General features: G+C 39.8%; 2 protein-coding genes across 10 annotated transcripts in view; one reads left to right on the forward strand and one right to left on the reverse strand.

Annotated features, from left to right (window-relative positions):
• Positions 1-15,724, forward strand: part of OPN4 (opsin 4) — a 28,638-nt gene extending 12,914 nt beyond the window's left edge. For all 9 annotated transcript variants that reach the window (XM_038141106.1, XM_038141100.1, XM_038141101.1 and 6 more), the window contains 8 exons: positions 208-379; positions 1,220-1,384; positions 3,952-4,059; positions 5,206-5,386; positions 6,919-7,065; positions 7,576-7,644; positions 8,087-8,122; positions 8,955-15,724. In XM_038141106.1, the coding sequence (XP_037997034.1) occupies positions 208-379; positions 1,220-1,384; positions 3,952-4,059; positions 5,206-5,386; positions 6,919-7,065; positions 7,576-7,644; positions 8,087-8,122; positions 8,955-9,140 (1,064 nt within the window). In that variant the 3' untranslated portion in view covers positions 9,141-15,724. The remainder of the gene's footprint in view (positions 1-207; positions 380-1,219; positions 1,385-3,951; positions 4,060-5,205; positions 5,387-6,918; positions 7,066-7,575; positions 7,645-8,086; positions 8,123-8,954) is intronic.
• WAPL (WAPL cohesin release factor) overlaps positions 1-23,181 on the reverse strand; it is a 136,586-nt gene extending 113,405 nt beyond the window's left edge. The window contains exons 1-2 of the mRNA XM_038141078.1: positions 23,041-23,181; positions 16,797-16,924 (exon numbers count right to left, since the gene is read on the reverse strand). The gene's annotated coding sequence lies outside the window, so the exon portion shown is untranslated. The remainder of the gene's footprint in view (positions 1-16,796; positions 16,925-23,040) is intronic.
• Positions 23,182-23,277: the final 96 nt, after the last annotated feature.

A 23,277-nucleotide genomic window follows, 5' to 3' on the forward strand; every position in this document is an offset into this window, starting at 1 on the left:
GACTGCTAAGCATAAATATAATAGGGACACAAAATAAAAGAAAATATAAAAGTTCTTTACATGAAGAATTGTTTATCCTTTTAAACCCTTTTTTCCATTTCAGAGAATAGGACTAAATCCCATGTTATTCTGAATATCTTCTCTAACTTCTGCACTCAGAATAACATTCACTTAGTGGTTTATGCCTTCTCCTGTCTTCCTTTGTAGGTGCATATGTTCCTGAGGGTTTGCTGACTTCCTGTTCCTGGGACTACATGACTTTCACACCATCAGTCCGTGCCTACACAATGCTGCTTTTCTGCTTTGTCTTTTTCATTCCTTTGATTGCTATCATATACAGCTATGTCTCTATCTTTGAGGCTATCAAGAAGGCCAACAAGTAAGTAGCCAACAGTCCTAAATTTTTATCCTTGTGCTTATGTGACTGTTTGTTTTCTTAAAACAGAGAAAGAACAGGAGAAAATTTGGATGCATTTCTTACATTTATTTTGTAAGCACAAGTGAAACAGAAAACCAAACAAGAATTCTGTCAATAGTCAACATGGTTCTATGATTCTTAGAAGGGCCATTCCTGAATTTAGGCCTGAGCTTATCAGTGTATTATCTAATGACAGGGAAAAGGGTACAGAGATTAACCAATCAGAATAAAAACAAAAGGACCTTGGAAACACCTAATGACAGTGAATCAATAACTGTTTCACAGAAAAATATATGGAATTGAACTATAAATTTAAATTAAAAAGGAGATTGAAGATTTAATAGCAGGACTCTGAAACAAGAAGCTATTGCTTTTAATGTAAAGGGCAGCCTGCCACTCCATGTGCCATTTGTGGGTACCAGTCCCAGAGATCCCAGTGGATCTGGTGACTTAGCTCAGAAGTACAAAGTGACAGCAAGGTAGCAAAACAGACCCAGGGAAGCAAAGACTCCTCTAAGTGCCTTTAACTCAGCATTATTCAATTGGCTTGAATACCTGCTTTATGTGGAAAATCTTTTGGTACTTTTCTGCTATTTTTTTTTCACTGAAGCACATGTGGATTTTGCTTTTGATTAGTACATCAAATTGGGAAGCATGGGTCACATACTTGCATTAATGTGCAATAAAAGTGAATGAGTTTTAGCCTAAAGTAGCAGAACAGTAATTGTTGTCCCACTTCATGAAGCTATTTGCTCACTTCCCTACCTTTGTTTTTTGCTGTTGTATGTTTATTTTCCCCAGGTCTATTCAGACATTTGGATGCAAACGTGGAAATAGAGAGTTCCAGAAACATTATCAGAGGATGAAAAATGAGTGGAAGATGGCCAAAATTGCACTGATTGTCATCTTGTTTTTTGTCATTTCCTGGTCACCATACTCTGTTGTTGCTCTGGTAGCTTTTGCTGGGTAATTATAAATGTATCAGCAAAGCAGTAGTCAGTGAAAGCAGAGATGTGGAATTGTAAAAGACAGATCAAAGTCAAAACTGCTTGTCATGTTTGACGCCTGAAGCATGTCCAAAACATTCATCTATTTAGGAGTGATATTTAACCAATGGGGCACATGCTGACTGATTTTTTCTTAGTTTGACTTTAAGAAAATTAAAAAAAAAAAAGAAACAGAGAGAGAGAAAGAAGACAAGAATACTATTACTGGCAACATAAACTGCCATGCTGAAGATTTCTGAATGCATTCTCTATACTAGGATATTTGAACTATCTGAACCTTATTTAGCACCAAAAGGCTAAATAAAGCACTCCAAGAAGATCCTCACAGGGGTTGATTCTCTTTCTTTTCCTCTATTTCTTTAATCTACAAAAGTATATTCATTTTTTTGTGTTACATCAAACTGCTAAAATTCCTTACATATATAAGCAAGTTCAAAATTAGTACATACATGTGTTGGGAGCTTTTTGATGCTGGATATAAAAGACCCTAGATATAACTCATCAAAGCATGTTCTTAATCTGTTTAATTGTCAGCGTTTTATACAGTAATTTCAACAGAAGCATGACAGTATTAAAACATGTCGCTTGACACCAGACAGTTGATGCAATCCAGGCATAAGTAATGGATTTGGAATCCAGATGCCTTGGCTCTGTGTGGTTTTTTCTCCCACCTTAAGATCTGAATTTTCCTGTGCTTCAGTTTAGCCTCTCTAAAATGTGTGTGACTATCTCTTTTAGGAAGGCTTGTCACCTGCATAACCTCAGCTGGACGATTCCTATGACAGTACAAAACACTTCTGTCTTTATTTTTCAAGTCAGAGATAAAAAGTAGGTGTTCCTAAAATAGATACACAGCTCAAATTTACTTACCATGGAGCATTTTGGGAGACAGGGGTGATTTTTGTTACACACCCAAGAAAGAGGCCGCTGCAGGGCTTTGTCTCAACTGCTTAGAAAGGCAGTTTCCTAAACACAGCACTTAAAAAATCATAGGTTTAAGAAGAAAAAAAAATACTGAGGGAAGTGGATCCTCTCCCTTTGTATGCAGATGAGTGATTCCCAGCTGCAACAAACATTTTTTATATGAAGGTAAAGACATTCTTCACTCAGGAACACGAATCCTTCGCATGTGTCCTAGTGCCCCATTTCCTGTCAAAGGGGAACTTAGGTACTGGACATCCTCCACTGGTGACATGTGACAGCTAAACACAGAGGAGCAGGAAGGAGACACAGAAATGAAGCACAGCTATCTTGCAGTACTGTAAGAGACCTAAAAGAAAATCAATAGGGGATGCTTTAAGCTGACCACTATGTAGAACTGTTGTGCTGTCACATACAATTCAGCATCTGCCTTAGGAGGATCAAGTACCTGCTGAACTTGACGTCTGCTCCATGTCTCACACTCTCAAAAATCTGAACACATGAATAATTTTATAATTCTGCAGTATGTTAGAAATTAGCATTTTTAAATGTTCCTTATGAAGATATCTGGAGAGCAACATAACTTCATTCAGATTTTTCCATTTCTGAGCTATTTCTTTTAGGCAACCCTACTGGGATTTTTCAGATTAATAACCAAGCCTGGATGCCTGGATGTGAAATTTTATTGCAAGGGACTCAGATAAAATCTTGCTGCATGCTACATATGGGAGGCAGACATGGAGTCTGTGGCTATAGTCTTGGACTAAAGACAACTCATCTGACAGAGCAACAACATATGAAAAAGAAGGAAGAACTTTAATTCCTTTAGAAAATATTTTGAATGGGGAATAGTGAGCTAGCACACAGCCATCCTCACTAATATTTTTGGTCTACAGGTTGCATTTTCTGGGAATTATTAGTTTAAACTCAGGAATGATTAGCTTAAACAGAAAGCTTTGCCACTGTTTATTTCTCTTAGCTGAACTCTCCATCAGCCTTACCAAAGCAGTCTCAGCTCAGGGTCAAAATCTCCATTCCAGTAAGGTCACACTGTATGTTATCCAGAATATGTGAAGATTTATACTTCTAACCAATGTTTTTTAAGTATGATCAGGAGAAACCATGTTAAATATTGCACATAGAGAACATCCTTATCTTTATCAGGGAAAAGCCTTAAGAGGTGAAATGGCATCTCAACAGACAGCTGACAAAATGGTTCTTATACTGCAATTGGCAGTCACTTCCACCTCATCACAGAGCATATATATTCCCATAGTATGATGAGAAACTTCCTCACCAGGATGGTAAGGCCTTTTTAAAGGCTGACATTGTCCCTAGGTTAAACAACATGGGAATTACCACAATCCTGAGTCATAGTAGTGAAGTACTGCCAGAGAAGCCCCAAGAAAATCCTATTTCTCAGAAATCCAATTAGACTGATTTGATCTTTACAGGAAAATGATGCAGAATTTGTTCTCTCACTGTTTTGGTAGAGAACTCCTCTTTAACTATCTTTAGAGCTTTAAAGCCTATCTTGCCACTGTATAACTGCATAGACAATGCAGAACTCGGTAGTAAATATATGATGTGTTTGCATTACTCTAGGTATTCCCACGTCCTAACACCTTTCATGAACTCCATACCAGCTGTGATTGCCAAAGCTTCTGTCATCCATAACCCCATCATTTATGCCATCACTCACCCCAAATACAGGTAAGTTCACTCTTACAAGCTATGTTTAATATAGCAAAGAAAATCTGAGAGTAAATTTGTCACTTTTAGGTCTAGTACCTGAACTCTCCTTCACCGGCTCATTTTAACTCTGTAGAACAGCCTTGCCCTCCCCAGGAACACTCCTCAATGCCATAGAAATGTCAGTGGAATTTGTACTTGGAACAAACTCCTGAGCAGATGGTAGTTAGAAGTGTTTATGGATACTGATCTGTATTTACCTATTGCATGATAAAAGATGGAAACCTTTCCATCTCAAAGGAAAGCACCACAAATTTTTAACTGTCTTCATGAGAGGCAGACATTGGGCAGAGTTGCTGATAGCACTTTGTTACATTAACCAGGCCAGTGAGAGAGGTAATACAGTGAGCCAAACCACCTCTTCCCCGTTTTGTGAATCCTCCTCATGTTTCTCAAGGCTTTCATATTTCAGGTAGTATTTCCTCTGACAGGTAAAATGAAGGGTCATTACCACTCCAAGTTCAGATACAGGCAGTGAGATTTGACAAATGGCAGCAATGCCACAGATAGGCTGTTTTTTCACCACTTACAAAGACCTACTGAGTAACTGAATAGAGAAGAGGTGGGCAGGAATTTCTTCATGGGGAAGGAAGAGGAAAGCTAGGCCAGAGTTTCCTAACACTGCATATGAGCAAAGTAATACAGTAATATAAATGCATGTTCTGTACAACTCTACAGATAGCCAGCAAACAGATGTGTAAGAGGAGCTAGAATAGCTGCTTAGGGGAAGATTAAAATAATTCATTATGTAGTACTTCTGCGAGGTTCAGTTTAAAGGGACAGAATTTTATTTTTACCCTGATTAAGCTGAAAGCAGATAAAACATTGTTTTAATAGCTCCCTTCAGTTCCAAGAGTTATATTTGATAGATAATGCCCTTATCCCTGCCAAGCAATAAATTTGAGTTCTGCAGAACACTGCGAATAAGTGATCTTGCAGGGTGATTGTAAATGAGATATCTGATATCTGGAAAACTTTTTTTGTACCCAGTAATTTTCCAGTCCATGCAGCATTAGTTCATATCTCTGAATAAATGCATTGTTTATGATAATTGAATTTTTGTGCTACCAGAAAAAAATCTGACTGGTTCTACCTCTTATCCATTAGAAGAGCCATTGCAACATATGTTCCTTGCCTTGGACCCCTACTGAGAGTTTCTCCTAAAGACTCACGGTCCTTCAGCAGTTACCACTCCTCCAGACGAGCGACCGTAACCAGCCAGTCTTCTGAGATAAATGGGCTGCAGAAAGGAAAAAGGAGACTGTCTTCTCTCTCTGACAGTGAATCAGTAAGGGAGACACTTCCCATACACCCATTTTTAATTGCAAAGCAATTCATCTTCATATAGAGTCCTTCCAATTGGCAGATTCTTTAGATGAAATGCATTATGGTGCTTAATATAAAGGCTCCAGAGAAAGTGGAGAGAAAGCAAAATTAAAGATAGAAGGCTAAGTGTAAAAGCAGAATGTAGATAATTTTCTTCTTGATGGTTGGTGACACTGAAGGAAGAGTGGAAAGATGGAACAACAGGAATTTTAGGAAGTAAAGTGTTACCAATAGAAAAGGCTTTATAAAGCCTTACCTGTAAGTAAAAATAAAGGTAGCATAGAGCTCAGGGGAAAGTCTGATCATACTTTTAGGTTGTGCTTGTCTCACCACAGATTTGCAGTCTGGACACAGAAAAAAAGAAACTGCTAGTCAGAAAATAGTTCTCTAGTGAAAGCAAGGTTGTAATGAAATAGATAATGCTTTCTGAAAATGGGATGTATTTGGAAACATATTAATCATCAGATTTAGACAAATCAGTAAATCCATTACAGAATCTTTCTCACAGAAGACCTCAACAGCTTGCTGCTGCCAATCTAAGTGGAAACAAATGTTTTACCCAGCAGCTGAAAACAGGGCAAGTATTTGGCTACCAAGCTCCCTTCTGTAACTCAAAGTTATATTACTAACTAAATAGGCATATTAGTTAGTTCATTGCAGTAATTTCAAACTAAGTTTCCAAATAACTGAAAAAAAAATTCTTGGCAATTCTTTTTCACAGTCAGGATAATAATTATATCTAGTCCAGCCAAGCGCTGAATTCTGACAGCTGTTTTTAACAGTGACATTTCAATTTCTTTGCCCTCTCTGTTCTTTTGATTTCTCAGTCCAATCAAAATGAAATACTTCTGGCTGGTAGCCTCCAGTCAGGTGGATGGTTTTAAAACTGGCTAATAGAAAAGGAATGTCTTTCTATTGCATCTCTTACACTGCAAGTCTTGATTCTTAAAAAAACAACAGAATCCCTCAGCAACACGGTTTTGTTTTCTCATTAATTGGAACGAAGTTTATAAACCCAGGACTCCTTACTGAAACAAAATATTTCTAAAGCATTGATTCTGCAGTCTTGAGACATTTCCTTCTATTTATTTCTGCTTCCACCCAAGCCACTTTGGAAACTTTGTCCCTGATTCCTCCAAACACCTGTGCTTCCTAAGTGGGTAGTCCTGTGGAAACAGTTTCCTTGGAGCTACAAGAGGCATCAGAGAAGTTTCCACAATAGATTGTAATGAAAGACTATTTTCTTTCAAATTTTGCAGTGAATCCTGTGGACGGAAAAAAAAGTAAGCTGAATTTTAGATGCAACAGACTTCAGAGTTGTATTTGTACTTCTTATAAGCAGACATTTTATGAAATTATATATGGCAGAACTTTCGTGAAATGTTTTTTTTACAATGCCTGTCTCTTTTATGATTTCTGTCTAGGTAAAACTGGGGCAAACTGGATGAGAGTCTAAGGGACCTAGAGTGAATGTTTTTGCTGTATTAATTTTAGGGCTGTACTGAAACAGAAACTGATACTCCCAGTATGTTCTCCAGACTTGCCAGAAGACAAATTTCCTACGAAACTGATAAAGACACAACTCAGAGTAGTGACACAAGAGCCAAAGTGACAAGCCAGGATTCTGCAAATTGTGGGAAGGTAATAGTCTGTAATACCTAAATTCTCTAACAACTGACAAGTTAACAAATCTGCACATTGTACCATAATTAATCATGAAGGTTCCTGCCAAGAAGATGCGGATAACCTATGAGTTAACACAATGAGTAATGACTTAGAGGCTGTAAAAGGTCATCAGCTTTTTATTCCCACCCTGGTTCATTATTCAGCTCTCTTCATTGCATTTCTGCTGCTGTTTTAGAGAACTTTACATCTGAATAGAGAGTTGTCTCGTGTTTGGTTTTAAGTGTGCATTTAGTGATATTTGTCTTTCACTGTCCAAATTACTCGATTGATCTTGGTCGTCCCACCATTTGTTACCAAATGAACAAATATGGTAAGATGTAAAAAACAAGGCTATCTTTAACATATCACTGCTTTTCAGTCATTCCTCTGCTGTCCTCTTTTTTCCCCTATGCATTTTGCATATGTCAGATATTGTGGCATACCTTTATGTCATTTACATCTGTCTTATTTGTGTTCATTTTTCAGACAGCTGTAGATGCTGATGACATATTGATGGTGGAATTGAATGTCACAGAGTACATGGCTACACCTACCGTAAGAACTATTATTTTAATGTTTGGCAACAAAAACTAATGACAATCCCAGTCCCTGAGCACAAATTAAGTTGTTTTTCAGATGCAAAAATTACACAATATTCCCAGAACAACGCAGAAAACATGACCACAAAGGGTAGACCATTGCTGAAACTAAGCAGAAGTTGAACATAGTTGAACATTACAGGATTCTTCTGAAGTTTCAGCTTCTTCAAGGAACCTGAATATTTTGTTGAATTTAGTAAGTCCTCTAATGAGGTCTGTGATTTCCTTAGTGGAGCATGGAAGCATTAACTTTGTGCCATCTTTATATTAATCATGTATATGCTAAGCTGAGACAGTCATTCTGATGGCTCATGCCTCTGAGACAGCCTAAGTTCTGTGGCAAGTACTCTCGTACAAAGTGATGTTAACTATTTAATGTTCTCTGTTCTGGGTTGCAGCAAACATCTAAAACATGCAGCTTGGAGGAAATCAAGGTCAGTTTTTTAAATATGCCATGTCATCTATTCAGTAAGATGTTGTATTAGTGTCTGTTTCTTCTTCATCTGACATAGCTACAGCATATGGGTAAAAATATCTGACATCTCTCACAAGTGAGTCAACTTGCCTTAATTCTCAGCAGACATGGAAAAAAAAAGCAAAGAGCTGACAGATGAAAACAAGGCAGCACTAACTCCAATGTAATACAATCACCTTAAATTGTCTCTTTATTATTAGCAATGATCCTTATGAGCTATTGTGAGCCTCATCCTAACTGATTTTTTGGTACTGTGCAAGTGACAGCTAATGCTGTTTATTGTCAAAAAACGCTAGTTAATCTTTCCCTCTATTTTTACCTCATTATGTTGTTTGCTTCCCCCTTCAAAATATCCATGCTGTTAACACGATATTTTACATTACCTCTTGCCTAATGACCCTAATTAGTCACTCTTTATGTAAACTCTTTACCCGATTGAATTCATAGGCTGGCTGAGCATATTCACAGTATTTCTGTTCATAGTTGAATGTGTTGTCATTAGCATGGTCTTTCTTCAAAGTAGACCAGCACTTAAGTAGCAAATGCAAAGTCTTTAATGCTTTAGTGCATTAGCTTGTTTAACAGGTGGAGTTTTTTTCATAAGTTATTAATGAAATATTAAAAAAAAAATGTTCAGATCTACTTTTCCCTCCATCATTTAAGCTTGCTTTTCAGTCAGCTATGGGGAGTAGCAAAGTGCTAAACATATGTCATTTTTTATAGATGATTCAATGGGATCTCCTTGTAGATGTTTGTGTTGTCCATTTCTTGTAAATCTTTGCATCCTTTAGAAAAGTGAGAGCCTGAACAGTATTGGACAAAGAACAGGAGAGTCTCACCAGGGATCATCTTCGGCCAAGATTCCCAGTATTACAATAACATGCAGCAGTGTCCAAGGAGTAGAGCTGCCTTCTAGATACAACTCTGGTTTCCTGTACCCTAAATCCAGCAAGCAGAGCAAGAAGTCCAGCAGTTAAGTGAGTGGTGCAAGCCAGAATATCACCTTAGCCAACAGCTCTGGAACTGCTGTGGACTGGCTGAATCCAGAATACCTTCCTAGATTGGTCTGAAATGCTCCTACAAAGACGCAGCACAAGACAAGCGAGGATAAAAACATGAGGCATGATCTTTTCAGCATCAGAACTCTCTCCAGTGGATCAGATCTTGATCTGAGTCACAATTTAATTTTAATATTTCTTCTTTATGAAGCTAACAAAAAAATTTCTTTCATTTGGATTTTACTCTGCTCACATAATTCCCACCACTGCACAGACCTTACCTAGAAACCTTCTAGGATTAACCTGAGAGGGAAGTATAATATTCAAAACTGGCTTTTTCACTTAGTGTATTAACTTCAAAGCTATTAGAGAGCTAAAGCTGAGAAATCTGGGGGGAAATGTACATTACTTCCTGAAGATGGTTTCTTCATTATTGTGAAATTTCTCAACCAAATGTAAACTTAATTACACAGTCATTGCCCCCTTCTCTCATTAATGACATTAATGACACATCTTCCCCCATTTTCTTCTACAATCCAATGAAAGACAATGCACTTTAGCAGTAATTTGAAGTCTCGTATCTTTATTTTAATTTCTGAGACAGGGAAAGAGAAAGGAGTAACAGTTGAGGAAAAGGCTATGGTCCTTTCCATACTTAGTTTCTTTTCCAACAGTGGCTTAAGAGATGATTTTAACCCATTCTCAGCTAATTTCCATAGAGCTATAGGAGATTTTTATGAAACTCCTTCTGACTTTCCTTTAGCAGGTTTCATGAGAAGAATGCAGAATACAAAGCAATGTTTGTACTGAAATGTCTGATGGGTAAGTCAATACATCTGCTTTCTGATACTTCAAAGTTGTTTACTCTTTGATGTGCTTTTCAAAAGTAAATATTGGGAGGAGAAGGTTTATTTCCCCAAAAATGATTGTTCTAGAGATGTATGAAAGCCACATCATCCCCACTTTGGCATTTTCATTTTCCCCTTCTCTAAACAGCAGCATTTGTATAGCTGAGGGTTTTCTTCTGCAGTGACTAAATCCACGAGATTGTACTTTTTTCCCCTGAAAGGAAAGGAAAGAGTTCTGTCAATAGTGACTTTCAGCTTTTCCCTGGTGTCTCTCCTAGTGCATAAGAAGAAGTGAACAAAATTCATTTGCAGTTCATAGCACTCAGTCCAAAGTGGAGTTGAGCTGAAAAGACCATGGCACAAAGCACTATTGAAACAGGTTCTTCCCCATAGGCCCTCCAGCAGTTTTTCCTTTGGTTGCAATAATGGAGGGAACCCAGCAAGGCATTTTTTGTCCTAAGTAAATCAATTCTTCCCCATGTCACATCAGAAAAAGCCATAAAATCAATAAAAATGTAATGAGCTTATTATTTTGAGGGGAAAAATCAGTGGGTTCCAGAAAGTCTGGGGCATTGTTTTGAAGTAAACTACTGGAAACTTAGGTCAAATTGAGGTTTATTAAAAGGAAGGTTATTAAAACTGAAATTGAAAGTGATAATGACTTCTGCAGCAGACAAAATGTTAATCATGAAAAAAGTGAGGCATTCAGGCTGGTAATTAACTCCCAAAAGAAACACACTGTTCAAAATCCACAGTGTTTTTATGTAAATGAAATCACAGTCATCAGAGATGGAAAGGAGCTGTTACAGTCTCTCCCTTCACCTACCACAACAGGATATTGTCACCCAGCAGAGGACAATATTAAACTGATAATATATACAGCTAGCAATAAGGAGAAAGAAGAGAGAAAACATCTTCAAACAGGAAACATGTTCAAAGACATTCCTCAAGTCTAAGGGGTTTTATTACAACTTATTGCTGAGGCTTTTAAAAATATTTAAAAGCATGAAACATGTAAATCTTTCTTTGTCATGAAGGCCATTGACACTACTGAAAGATGGGAAGAAACATTAGCAAATGCTGCCTGTTTCATATGGGTCACAAAAGACTGAATCTGTCAAGAAAATAGGTATAACATGTGCTGTTTGATGTGTTAACAAGGAGTGTATGATATTTGTCACTAATAGCTAGATCCTTTGCTCCAGTCATGATTTTGTTCCAAGCAGTACTCTTCAAGATTGCACTCTGCACTCCTCTGCATTCCCTTCCACTTTTAGAGGGTATAAAAAGAATACTTCCATGGCTAGAGGAGCTTTACGAATCCACAGCATGTTGTTCTCTGTATCCTTCAACTCCAACATGTATTAGAGATTAGTTTGCATCTATAAAAAGAACTACAGCTGTTCATGCTCATCTACTTACAAGAGACTTGTAAAGCATGTATTAATTAGGGAGAAATTGTTTGTGAGCACTTCAAAACCCTTGTGTGTACTCTCTGTGTAGCTAACAGCTTTGCCTTCCTTCACCTCTGCTATGTCTATAAAAATCATACAGGGGAAAGCCTACAAAATTCATCTCCTCTGAATATCTCTACAAGTGGTTCCACACTGTAACCCCTGCGGCATTTGGAATAAATCATTATTAGTTCATATTTCATCTCATCCTAGCAGATTTATTTGTGTCCTGTATCCTCCACTTGGCAGCCATTCTCTTGGTTTTGCTGTCTCTTTACACCCTTCAACACAGATGACTGATTGGATTAAAATAATTTAGGACTGAGATGATTCACGTTTCACTTAAAGTCAACTGTACAGGCTGTTCTGCAGAGACTGCCTGTAGTTTACCATGCACTTGGACATGTTCCAGTGACTTGGAGTGTGACAGGACTAGGGCAAATCTGAGACACTTCCCTGTGGCCTTTTGTACTCCAGCAGCTGTTCACAGAGCAGGCTGCTGGCAAAAGCAATGGCAAGTGGTGCTGGGAGTTAACACACAAGCTCTGCCCCTTCATGGGGGCACAAACTCAGGCCTGGGTCACCAGTGAAACTGTTTGGTCTGATCATTCAAGCAATTCTGCAAAACTGCTGAGCAATTGGCCACTGCTGCTGGACCCGCGAAGGACGTGCCAAGAGCCACTGTAATGAACGGCTGCTGCAAGCCAAGACTGAAGGACTGCCTAAGGCAGCAGCCACATGTTGCCAGTCTTTCCAATTTTCACATACAACCAGGGTCTTACTCCCCGTGTTTTCCAGCTTATGGTCACATTCCATGCTTTTGGAAACTTTTTACACCTACCACTGAACAAAAAAGTGTCATTATAGAATATGACACGAGTACTGACATTTCACACATTCTCAAGTAAGTCAGGGTAGCAAACAGTATTTTCTTTGAAATCATGCGCAAAACCCACAGCAAGCTTGACATTCAGAAGTAAACAAAGACACCTCCTATGCTTTTTTGGGTGTTTCTAGAGCTTTAGGGTGTAACATGAGTAGGTCACCGTTCTCACATGTGCCAATTTTCCTCAGGGTGCTTGGTGCCATTTTTTCCCCAGGCCATCCCAAGAAGTGCCACTATGTCCCCTCATCCTCTGAGCCCTCAGTGAAAGGCACTGCTGTCCCGGTAACTCTGACAGGGCACCCATCTGTCTCTGCTGCTGAAACCACTGCTGAGAGAGAGCCCTTATCTGCAATGCAGTGTTAGTATCACTCGATGGCATTTCAGTGGCTGGTAACAAGTACCTCTGTTCAAACACCTGTGTTTGTGGCCTTGGAGTTGCTAATGTCATAGGAATGTTATAAAGAGGTTTATATAAAAGCAGTCTTAAAACAAGCAAATCAATTCTTATTAGCGTCGTTCCCAGCAAATTTAGACACAAGCCACAATCCTGTACACTAAATGATTACTGTGCCTCCCTTACCTCCTCGAATTTATAACCTAAATGCTCATTTTCAAACTTATGCAAACTTCACAGTTGACAAGCTGTCCTGTTTACTTCCCTTCTACGGAGAACACACTGAGCTTATCATCAGTGTAAGCTTAATAAAGGCAGGAAAGTTTCTCTACAGCAAATCCATCTTAACAGTCTGATACAAACCAGATATAAAAATTTTGTTTGTGTTTTGTAGGAAAACACTTATTTTAGTTACAGCAGTTCTGGAAGCACCAGGGCTCTTCTGGAGAGACAGAAGACAGCACAGGAATTCTGTACACCCAGCTTGCAGAGCAAAGAAAATGCTGCAGGAGTCACATCAGTATAGGAAAATGCTCACTCACTGAATACAGAGATGTCAGAATCACATGATACTAGACTACATAGACTTATGGTGGCTGGTTTGCATATTACCCTACAAACTCTTTTGGCAATGAAATTGGCTCTCAAAATTAAGACTCACCTGAAATGGAGGGTAAATAGTAGAACTACCCCAGTGGCTGTGAAAAAAATGAAAGGCAATTCACCCCTCTTCAAAGTGAACTTTTCATCCCTACCCTTCTGTTTAGGGTTTTTTTTGCTTTCTTTTGTTTTGGTTTTGGGGGGATTTTTGTGGGATTTTTTTTGGGGGGGAGAGTTGGGTTGGGTTGGTTTTTTTGGCTTGGCTTTTGGTTTGGTTGGTTTTTGTTTGGTTTTTCTTTTTTTTTTTTTTTTTTCTTTTTTTAACTTACACAAACACCTGTATTTATGTAGATTTAGCACCAAAGACATTTTCAGTCACTTTCAGGAAAATCTTAACCAACCCTTGCCAAGGAGACTTTATTGGGACAATCTTTTTAAGAGCCACTTTCATTTGGCTTACTGCAATCCATACTCAGTCATAATCCACCAGATCAATGACTCAGAAGCACAGCAAAAATGCTCTAAGTAGGTCTTCTGATGCTGACTGTAACTTGGAGGATAGGTAGAATGTGTAACTTGATCAGGCTCGAGTCAAGCCTTAGGTATGGTGTAGAGCAGAGAGAGCTGCAGCTCTGGTTAAGCTGTGCCAGTGCACAGACATAACCTGAGAGTAAAGCTCATCACACACGTAAAAAATAAACATGACACCTATGTAAATAACTTGCCAAGGGGAATTTTTGTGGGGCGTGCTTTACCCACAATGTAAAAGCAAAGCCATTGCTCATTTCCCTCAACATTTACACTTCCACAAATGTACAAGAAGATGGTTTGGAAACAGACTCAAAAATCTGAGACTACATCATTGTATAGCACATGGTCCCATGAAAAGTTCTGTAGAGGAACATTTCCTGAATAGCCCGGGGACACTTATGGGCATACTTACAATTCCTGCAATGTTTTCCACTGACTGGAAAAATAAAAAGGAAAATCTATACCCTTCCAGACAGTGCCATGCCTGAAAATTTACAAAGAAAGTGACTGTACCTCTAATGTAACAGCATTTCCCTCAAAAGATTCAATACTTCAAAAATGTACTAAACACTTCTAGATGCACCCCTTTGCTGTAAAACTGGTAAAACTGCTTTCTTATTAAGTTTTTCAGATGCCTAAAGTTAATCATATACATAAATACTTACAAAACCCTTCAGGACACACAAGTGAAATGAAGGAGTTAAGAGTATGTTAGGTCAGTGCCAAAAGTTAGTGAATTTTAAAAATATTTTTCCAGACTAGTATTTGCTGCTAATGCCATGAAACTTTACATTAATATTTGTTCTAAGTTTCAGATTTTTTAGAGCCAAGGCTAATACTGATATGTGAGCTGAGTTGCAAATTTGATTTCATGTAGAAAGCAGCAAGCACTTTGGTATAGCAAACCCTTAATGAGGGGAGGAATGACAGTCCTGAAAAAATGAATACAAGTTTGAAACAGAAGTTCAAGACTCTATTTTTTCTTTTTTCCATGTTTTCTGTGTGACCTTGGGAAAATTACCTGATCTCATATCTAAGTATTTCTGCCTATAAAATAGAGATAATAGAGGTGCTTTTCATCATCATGTGGCTACTCTCAACAAGCTTTTACAGTTTGTTCCAAGATTCACAACTGGAAATAATTGTTTTCCCATTTATTTTATTCACATTTTCTTCCTTTACTGTACAGTTATCAAAACATCTAAACTGCACTATCACATATGAAAGACACAGATTGTTACTGAAGGGGATAAGGGATGCATAGGCATTCTTTTTCTCAACAGAAATAATTTACAGATGCCCACCACACAGACTTCAGTTGTTGTTTACAGGTAATGTGAGTGAAGTAGAATGAGGCATTTTATTGCTAAGTTGTAACTAAGAAAAATATGTAGCATTCAATTGTGTACATGTTTTTGATCAGAAGCTCTATATGAAATATAAAGGTCTGTCCCTTGAAGTGAGCAAAGTCAAACAGGTGGTAGAACCATTTTTAGTGTTTTCTGCTCTTTTAATGGGGCAGAAATTGTTCACAGAAGAAGGGAATCCTTGACCAGCAGTGTCATCCAGGAAACAAGGGTAACATAAGCTGTGTGAAGCACTACAAAATCAAACCAACAAGATTTCCACAAACTTCCCTGAATGTTGCTTAGAATGGAAATCAGTGAACACTGTATGGTTTAGCTGGCTCTGAACATCAGATAGTTGTTTCTGTCCTGTCCAGACATGAGTTACACTTTCAGGACCAACTTCTACTTTCATGCACAAAAGAGCTCCGTTAATATAAAAGGATTTAAAATAGGACAATTCATCAAAGCTTGAACTCCAAGAACTGTTAAGAATAACGTGAGGCTCACCATGAAAGGAAGGAAAGAAGGCAGGAATAAGACTGTACTTTTAAAAGCTCATGGAAGCATTTCTAGTGGATGGAGCATGTGGCTATTATCACAGCATGCCAGAATCTCTCGGGTAACTGTCCAGTGCTGACCTGTGACTTCAAGGAAATCAGTTCTCATCAGGATCCCAGCAGTATTAACATACACTAGACTGGTCATGGTTACAAACACATAACCATAGAACGGAACATATGACAAAGTTTTCAGTAATATCTCTTCCCTTATTTGTCTATATTAGATATGCTATGCAAGTTCACCTTTAAATAAAAAAAAGAAAAGAAGAAAGAGAGGTTTAAAAACAAACAAAGAAAAATTGGTTTTCTTTTTGACAAAAAGTTTCAGATCTAAACTTACAAGTTATTTCCCAGTGTGACTGCTCACCTTCATCCTCTTGTGCAGACTGCAGAAATCCTGCTTAGCTCAGTCCACATCCCTTAGAGATTCTTCTCATTTTCCCTACTTCCAGCAATGAGGGACAAGTCAACTTTTCTCTAGTAAACCCACAGGGCCAAAGGGAAGGCCCTTGTTTACACTTTCCATGAAGCTGCTAAGAAATAGCTGTTTGTACCCTCACTTCCCTTTCAAACCCTGATCTCTTGATCAGGACTCAGCCCCTCTACCTGTCAGGTTCTGCACTTGAGCATTCCTTGACACTCATCCCATGGACAGTCCTGCTTTCAACCCCTCCCAGCAGTATCACCACCTTCTTCTAATTTTTAGTAGTTCACACTTCTAGTACCCCCTTCCAAGCAGCCCCAATGCCCTCAGGTGGCAAAGCCAGCATTAATTAAACACACCTCCTTCCTGGCTTTTAAAGGAACTATTTATGCTTACACCTTAACATGTAAACAGATGGAGTCTGGGCTTATAATAACCCTCCAACTGTGATTTAAAAATATGAATCCTTTTGATGCTGCTGTCCTCAGCTGAAGCCTCTGAGTAACAGAAGCACATGGCAGAACCCTTAATGTGTATTGATAGATCTTATTTGAAGTACTATTTTCCAGATGCACTTGTTAAAACTCACTTTCTGCTGCTGCTCAGTGAAGTAAGAAGAGAACTTAATCTGATGAAGGACAGAGTTGGGGTAGTAGCATCAGGCAGATTGGTGGTTCATCACATTCACTGCATGGATTCCTTTTGAAAATCATTCCTCTGAAAAAGAAAAAGCCACACCAGCCTTTCAGTTTCAGGATCATTATGTTCAGTTAGATGAGAAGTAAGCTTCACACAGGAAGAGCTGCTCTCTTTAGGCACTGTAGATATCAGGGTTTTTTTCACCTGAAGAAATTAGAACCATGTAAATTCCATGAAACATGATGTGAAACTTCATTTCAATAAATCACACCCACTTTAATTCTTGTTTTACCCCAAATTGTGATGGTAGACTATGACCAAAGGCAAAAGAAGGAAAATAAGAAAACACAGTTCAGGATACCCATTAGCACTGCATCAAAATAAACTAACTGCAAATAAATCAGGGAATCCAAAAATATTGAAAAACAGTAATATGAAACAGGCATCTTCTCTTTCTGTTTGTGGGCCAGAAAAGGGACTCAGAGTTACCATCTTGTGTCAGATTTCTCCTTGCTGCTTTCACTGAACCCTTGGTTTTCCTCACATGCAGGAGCCAGACCATAATGATTCCAGAGACAGGGCTAAGGAATGCCACAGCACATGTTACAGAGCTGCACCTTGCAGCTTCCCTTCATTGTGCTGTTTCCTGAAAGAGTCCCATCACAGCTGAACCTGCTCCATTTTCACTGGGTCACAGTACAAAGACAGCTGCTTCGAGCAGTTCATGAACATGGCAACAGAGCTGCCTGAATTCCAGCTTGTAAAAATAAAATTACAGCAGGAGTTTTCAAAAGAACACAGCTGATTGTCCAGCATCACTGGAAGCCATTTCTGGGAAACCCAGGATTTGGGGTTTAGGATCAGGGCATTTCTTTAGCCAAAAGATGGTCAAGGCCAGATATCATACCAGAACAGCCATTGAAGTAGGAATGGCATGATACCAGTAAAGACTTACAGCAAAAGGATTGAGATAATCAGCCATACAAGGTGGATCCTGATGGGAACTGGGTGTCTCATCCACTACTTAAGGGGAATTCTCTGAACAGAAAATCATGCTAATTAAACAACTTCATGAGGATCATAAATCAATTCTGAATTTTTCAGTTAAAAAACAAAAAGTCCAGTGGCAATAAAGCAACATCCTCTACTAAGCACTTTGAGTCTTTGTGACTACTTGCTTAAGATTTTCACAATATTAGTATTTATTCTCCAGTTTTGTATGTCAGGACTGGAGACAGAAATTTGAAAAAGGATTCTGGCGGTCCAAAGGACATTCAATTGAACTTCAACAACTGACAATCTTTGGAAGTCCCAAACACAACACTCACAGCTATTACATATACAGTGCAAGTTACACTACAGTACACTCAAAATGTTGGTTGATTCGACAAGTCAAGAAGACCCCGTAATGTTTCTGTTTCACCATGTGATTAACTTGCAGGCACTTGTCTTTCTCTCCTTCCTCTTTCCAAGTGCTAGTGGCTTGGTTCCAGCAGAATTATTTGACTTCAGTAAAATTTGGCTGTTACTAGTTTACTTGATCTAAACTTGAAAGAGCTCATAAGAGGAAAAAAACTCATCACTTAAACTTTTATTCTGTTCCCTCTACAAGTTATATCCAGCATGTAAAGGAAAGGGCTGAAGGACAAAATAACAGAAATGGAATAAAGAATAAGGCATTCTTGTTGACTTGTCTGGGAGTTCGGTTAACTCATGCACTGTTTTAAATAATGGGGGAATTGAAACAGGTTACTTATACAATAGGATCCTGAATTTGTATCACACTTGTCCTCCCAGAGCCCACTGAAACTCAGTTGGAAAGCTTGGCTGGCCCTAAACAAACTTTGAATTACTTAAACTGCCAATAAAGCTACAAAACAAGTTTATTTTACTTATTGGGATTGTACAGATACGGTCTAGAACATTTTGTTGACATGGTGTGCCTTTCTTTATTAGTCCTTTGCTCTTCTTACTGCCTGAAAACATTGTGCAAGGACAGAGCTGATTGCTCAGTTACTGTCTAGTGAGTTGTATATTTAGCACCTGACCATCAAGATATTCTTGATCTTTCTTCAAGGTTGAGCACCAAGATGCTACCCTTTGAAGAAAAACATATACCAGCACTCAGGCTTCAGCAGCAGCTGAGTTAAACTTATCTCACAGTTTCCTCAGCAAAATTTACCCCAGTTTTCAGACGTCCCAATGAAAACTGCTTCAATAAATCAATGGGCTCAACTGAAAAAAATCATCAGCTCAAGGCACCACGTAATCAAACTGAACAAGACTGCTACTCAGCTGACACTGCTTTGTGGTAAGCATCAAAGATAGTTCTGAGTCAGAGTAGGGCATTAACTCCTGTGCATTGGGCAATTCAATTCAGTGCAGTACCCAAGATTATCTGGAAAAGGTCAGATCATTTACTCTTGGAGTGCCCCAAGACAAGTTCAGGAAGGTTTTGCATACTCAAACAGAAGATTAACAGTGGCTGGTTGTTGTAAGAAAGATGCAATGATGGATTAATGAATCTTCAATGGAGAGATGCAGAGAAATACCAAAGGAAGCAAGGGGGAAGAGATTCACCTTTCCCTTTATACAAAGAGCCTGCATTTACAGCTGAGTATTTACAGTTAAACAATGAGTTACAATTAAGAGGAGAACATTTATTTAGCCAAGCTAACTGAAAATATTAATTTTAAGAGAATTCCAGCTTTTCTTCTATCTAAAATCAGTGCACAAGACATTCGTGCTGACATTTTGTAGCCAGATTAGCTCAAATTTAGCATGAAAGTGGTGAGGGTTATAAGTCAAGCAGCATTTCTGGGGATCATCCTGCTGACAGCCCCTCTTGAATTACCTACTGCCATAACTCTGTTTTCATCCTGTACCAGGAATATTATGCCAATAATATAGCCCAGGGAAATGATAGGAACAGTTCGAGGAGGTTATCATGTGGACAGCCTTCTTTTTCATGTTTGAGCAACACTCTAGAATTGCAATTCTCAATGTTCTATTGAGAACAGCTTCACATTTTGATTATTTTGTTTGCATGTTTGTTTGCTCTTACATGTGGGCAACACTAGGAAGCCTGCAAAATTACTAAGGTAAGACTGAAAACAGGAATGATGAATCTCTATTGTACAAGAATAAAATTACTAAAGTCACTAAAAATATGATCCTCATCTGAGCTGTGCTTGCTACACGTTCCTAAGATTTTCTGCAAAAGAAAATAATTTTGGCAAATTATTAAAAAGCTTTGGCAGCTTTTTTGCCAGTGCCAGAACACAATCCCACATGAATCAGACTGTTAACTGGACATACCCAAAGTCCTAATTTTAAAGAAAATCCTCCTAGTCTTTTGTGAGAAGGGAAATGAAAACCGTGAGTTGTTTTGAAAATTGCCCATTTATTTGCCAGCGACAAAAGGAACAAACCACTGACTCTCCTGTCCCCTCACACAGCATGGGCAAAGAACTGGGAGAAACAGAACTGCTAAGCAATCACAAATGGAACAGCCCTATTTACTGGAGCTGTTACAGTTCGGGTAAATGACAGTGCAAGTGCAGGCCAGATCTGCGCTCCTCTGAATGCTAGCACTTCTGTCTGAACAGTCACATCAGTGTTACCACAGAGAATTAACAACTACACAGCCCATCCAAATCAAAGGCAGTATCTTCTTCCCATACTTGCTCCTCAGTAGGGGCTCTCAGAAAGCCACACTCATCACTAGTTTATTTCTGAACTCAGAACCCCTTCAGCTGGGCAGAGAGTGAGATGAGATGTCAAAAGCACTATCCCAGGAGAAAGCTCATCCATACTTTGTGCTGCAATGTCTGTACTTTAGTTGATAATTTTCCTAAAGTCATCATTGGTGAGGAGCCACCCAGTGCCTGAGGAGGCCAGCCTTGTTGGGTAGCAGTCATTAATAAATACAGAAATAGTTGGGTAGCAGTCATTTTTTTAAGTTCCCATCCATGGTGGTTGCACCTTCAGTTTAAAATTACTGCAAATAAACTGTGCAGACAGCTTACTAAAGTACCTGATAAACCTTATGAAACCATACTGCAGAAATTTATGGAAAATGAGGGGCCTATTTACAAGAAAAACAATGTTTCTGAGACTGATCTGAGGCTGAACAGATGACAAAACAGTTTGGAAGATCAGATTGTGATTAGAAGAAAGGATAAAAGACCAGGAGAAAGAATTGCAGAAAATTAGCCCTTGACAGAACTATCTGAATTTTCCAGTAAAGGAAATTGACCAGGCTGGAATGAAACTCACAGGTCAAAAGCAAATCATACTGAGTGAGTCACTGAGGAAAACAGACAGCTAAATCTATCAGTAAGCTACTTTCCAGAAAGCAAATAGGATTGTTTGCACAAGATGGCCCAGACAGTGTAGTCTCAGTGCTCAGCTTTTCGTAATAAGTGGTGACCCCAATGGTGTTTCAGGGAACTATTCCAAGGCCATATTTCTGAAACATCATTTAAAATATGTGTTTAATACTGTCACTAGTGCTTTCTAGAAAAATGGGACAGAGGATTTTGTCTCTCCAAATGGAGGGCACAAGTTTCTGGGAACAAGCCTGCAGGCTCTTTTGGGGAGTGCTGAGCAGGTAGAGCTCTCATACTTTCAAGTTCCCCAGCCTGAGTGACCCATGGAGAAACATACAAGCTTGTGTATTTCATCATGTTTCAAACAAAAACAAAGTCTGAAGCGAAACTGATCCACCACCCATCAGAACAGGATTATTGGCCACTTCCCAGTCATCCTTGCCGATACTTTTACCAGGGAGCAGAAAATCAGGTTACTGAAGGCCTTGGAAAGGCCTTATTATTAAATCTAAATACATTTTTTTTCTATCATACATAGAATGGGATAATCTAACAGAACATCATGAAATAAACATAATTTCCCACCATTTGGATCATGTTTTCCAGCCTAAATCACCAAATATGCTACTTTATGAGGTTGCTCACCTCATCACAAAACACAAAATGTTTCCATTGGGGATATAAGCCAATTTGTCAGTGGAATATTTTTGCAAGTACTAGTAAGTCACAGTCCACAGGAATATGAATTTTGGCCAAAGATAAATACAGAAATAATTTAGATCAGTTTTTCCTGGCCTTTTCCATGTATCCTGTACATTGGACTTAAAGTGCAAAGAGACTCGAGGTTCCATAAGAGGAGAAACACTAAACCTGAACTGCGCCCCTTTTAAGTAGGCTGGAGGTGAGAAGCTTCTCAAAAGGGCTGTGTATTTCAGCGGTCCCACTGCTGTGTTTGTCGCGGCCCTTTCTGCCCTTCCCTGCGGGGCTTTCGCCCCGGGCCCGCCCGCCGCCCTGTCCCTGGTGCTGACCGGGCACGGCCGCTCCGCTGCGGCGCCAGCGCGGGGCCCCTGCCCGGGACCTTCCCAGCCCGGGGAGTCCTCGCTCCTGGGCAAATCCCCGGGGGCTCCGATGACACGGGGCACCGCAAGCGCTTCCAGCGGGTCAACGATTGGGAACAGGCTTTTCTTTAAAAAAAAATAAAAATTAACAAACCCAAAAAGCAGTGGCTCTGTCATTTGCACTGAAAAAACAGCTTTCTGCAGGCTACTTTGGGGAGCGTAACATAAAAAGCCAAAAAAGCAAACCAAACAGAACTGCTGAATAGAGGGAGGCATGGAGCGGGCTGCCTGGTCCTTGACAGCGCTCAGCAGGACCATGTGGAGGCACCACAAGGCTCAATCTCTTAAATCATCTCAGCATCAGTATCCTGGTGGGCAATTAAATTGTTCGTTCTGCATTTTTTTGTCTTCCAAACCCTTTGTCTTCTCTCGGGACGTCGTTTTAACTTTTCCATTTAACTAAAACGACTATTGCTTATCAGCACCAGTGAATCAGTGGGGGAAAACAACCTCGCTTCCACTTTTCCTAGGGGTCAGTGAATGAAACCACCGCTCTCACTCGTGTTCCGGCGGCGAGCGAAGGGGCTGAAGGCTGCGAGCTCCAAGCCCGCAATTCATTAACGCGCAAGGCTCAAGAGCTTTTGCTGAACTTGGGCAGGACAGCAGCCCCTCCCGGCCGCCCTCGCCGCCTTCCAGAGCGTTCCTGGTCCCACCCGCGGGCGCAGCCCCCCCGCTCCCGCCGCCATTTCATCCCTCGCATCCTTCCCTGAGGGCTCAGACGCGGAACGCCCGCCCCCCGGGATACCTGCTGCCCCGGAGCTCGGCCGAACCGCTCCCCACAGCTCTGTGTAACCTTCCCGCTCTGCCACCGCGGCCCCGAGGTGATCTCGGCCCAAACTCGGATATTTACACACCGCCGGCAGCGGCTTCTGGCGGATCGGTCCCTGCGCCACCGCCTGAGGCAAATCCCCTCCCGCGGCGCCTCGCCCGCCCAGCGCCCCCTCGCGGCGGGACGGGGAGCGGCCGCCTCCCTCAGCGCGGC

Source organism: Motacilla alba, chromosome 6 (genome assembly GCF_015832195.1).
Source record: "Motacilla alba alba isolate MOTALB_02 chromosome 6, Motacilla_alba_V1.0_pri, whole genome shotgun sequence".
NCBI classification, from domain to species: domain Eukaryota; kingdom Metazoa; phylum Chordata; class Aves; order Passeriformes; family Motacillidae; genus Motacilla; species Motacilla alba.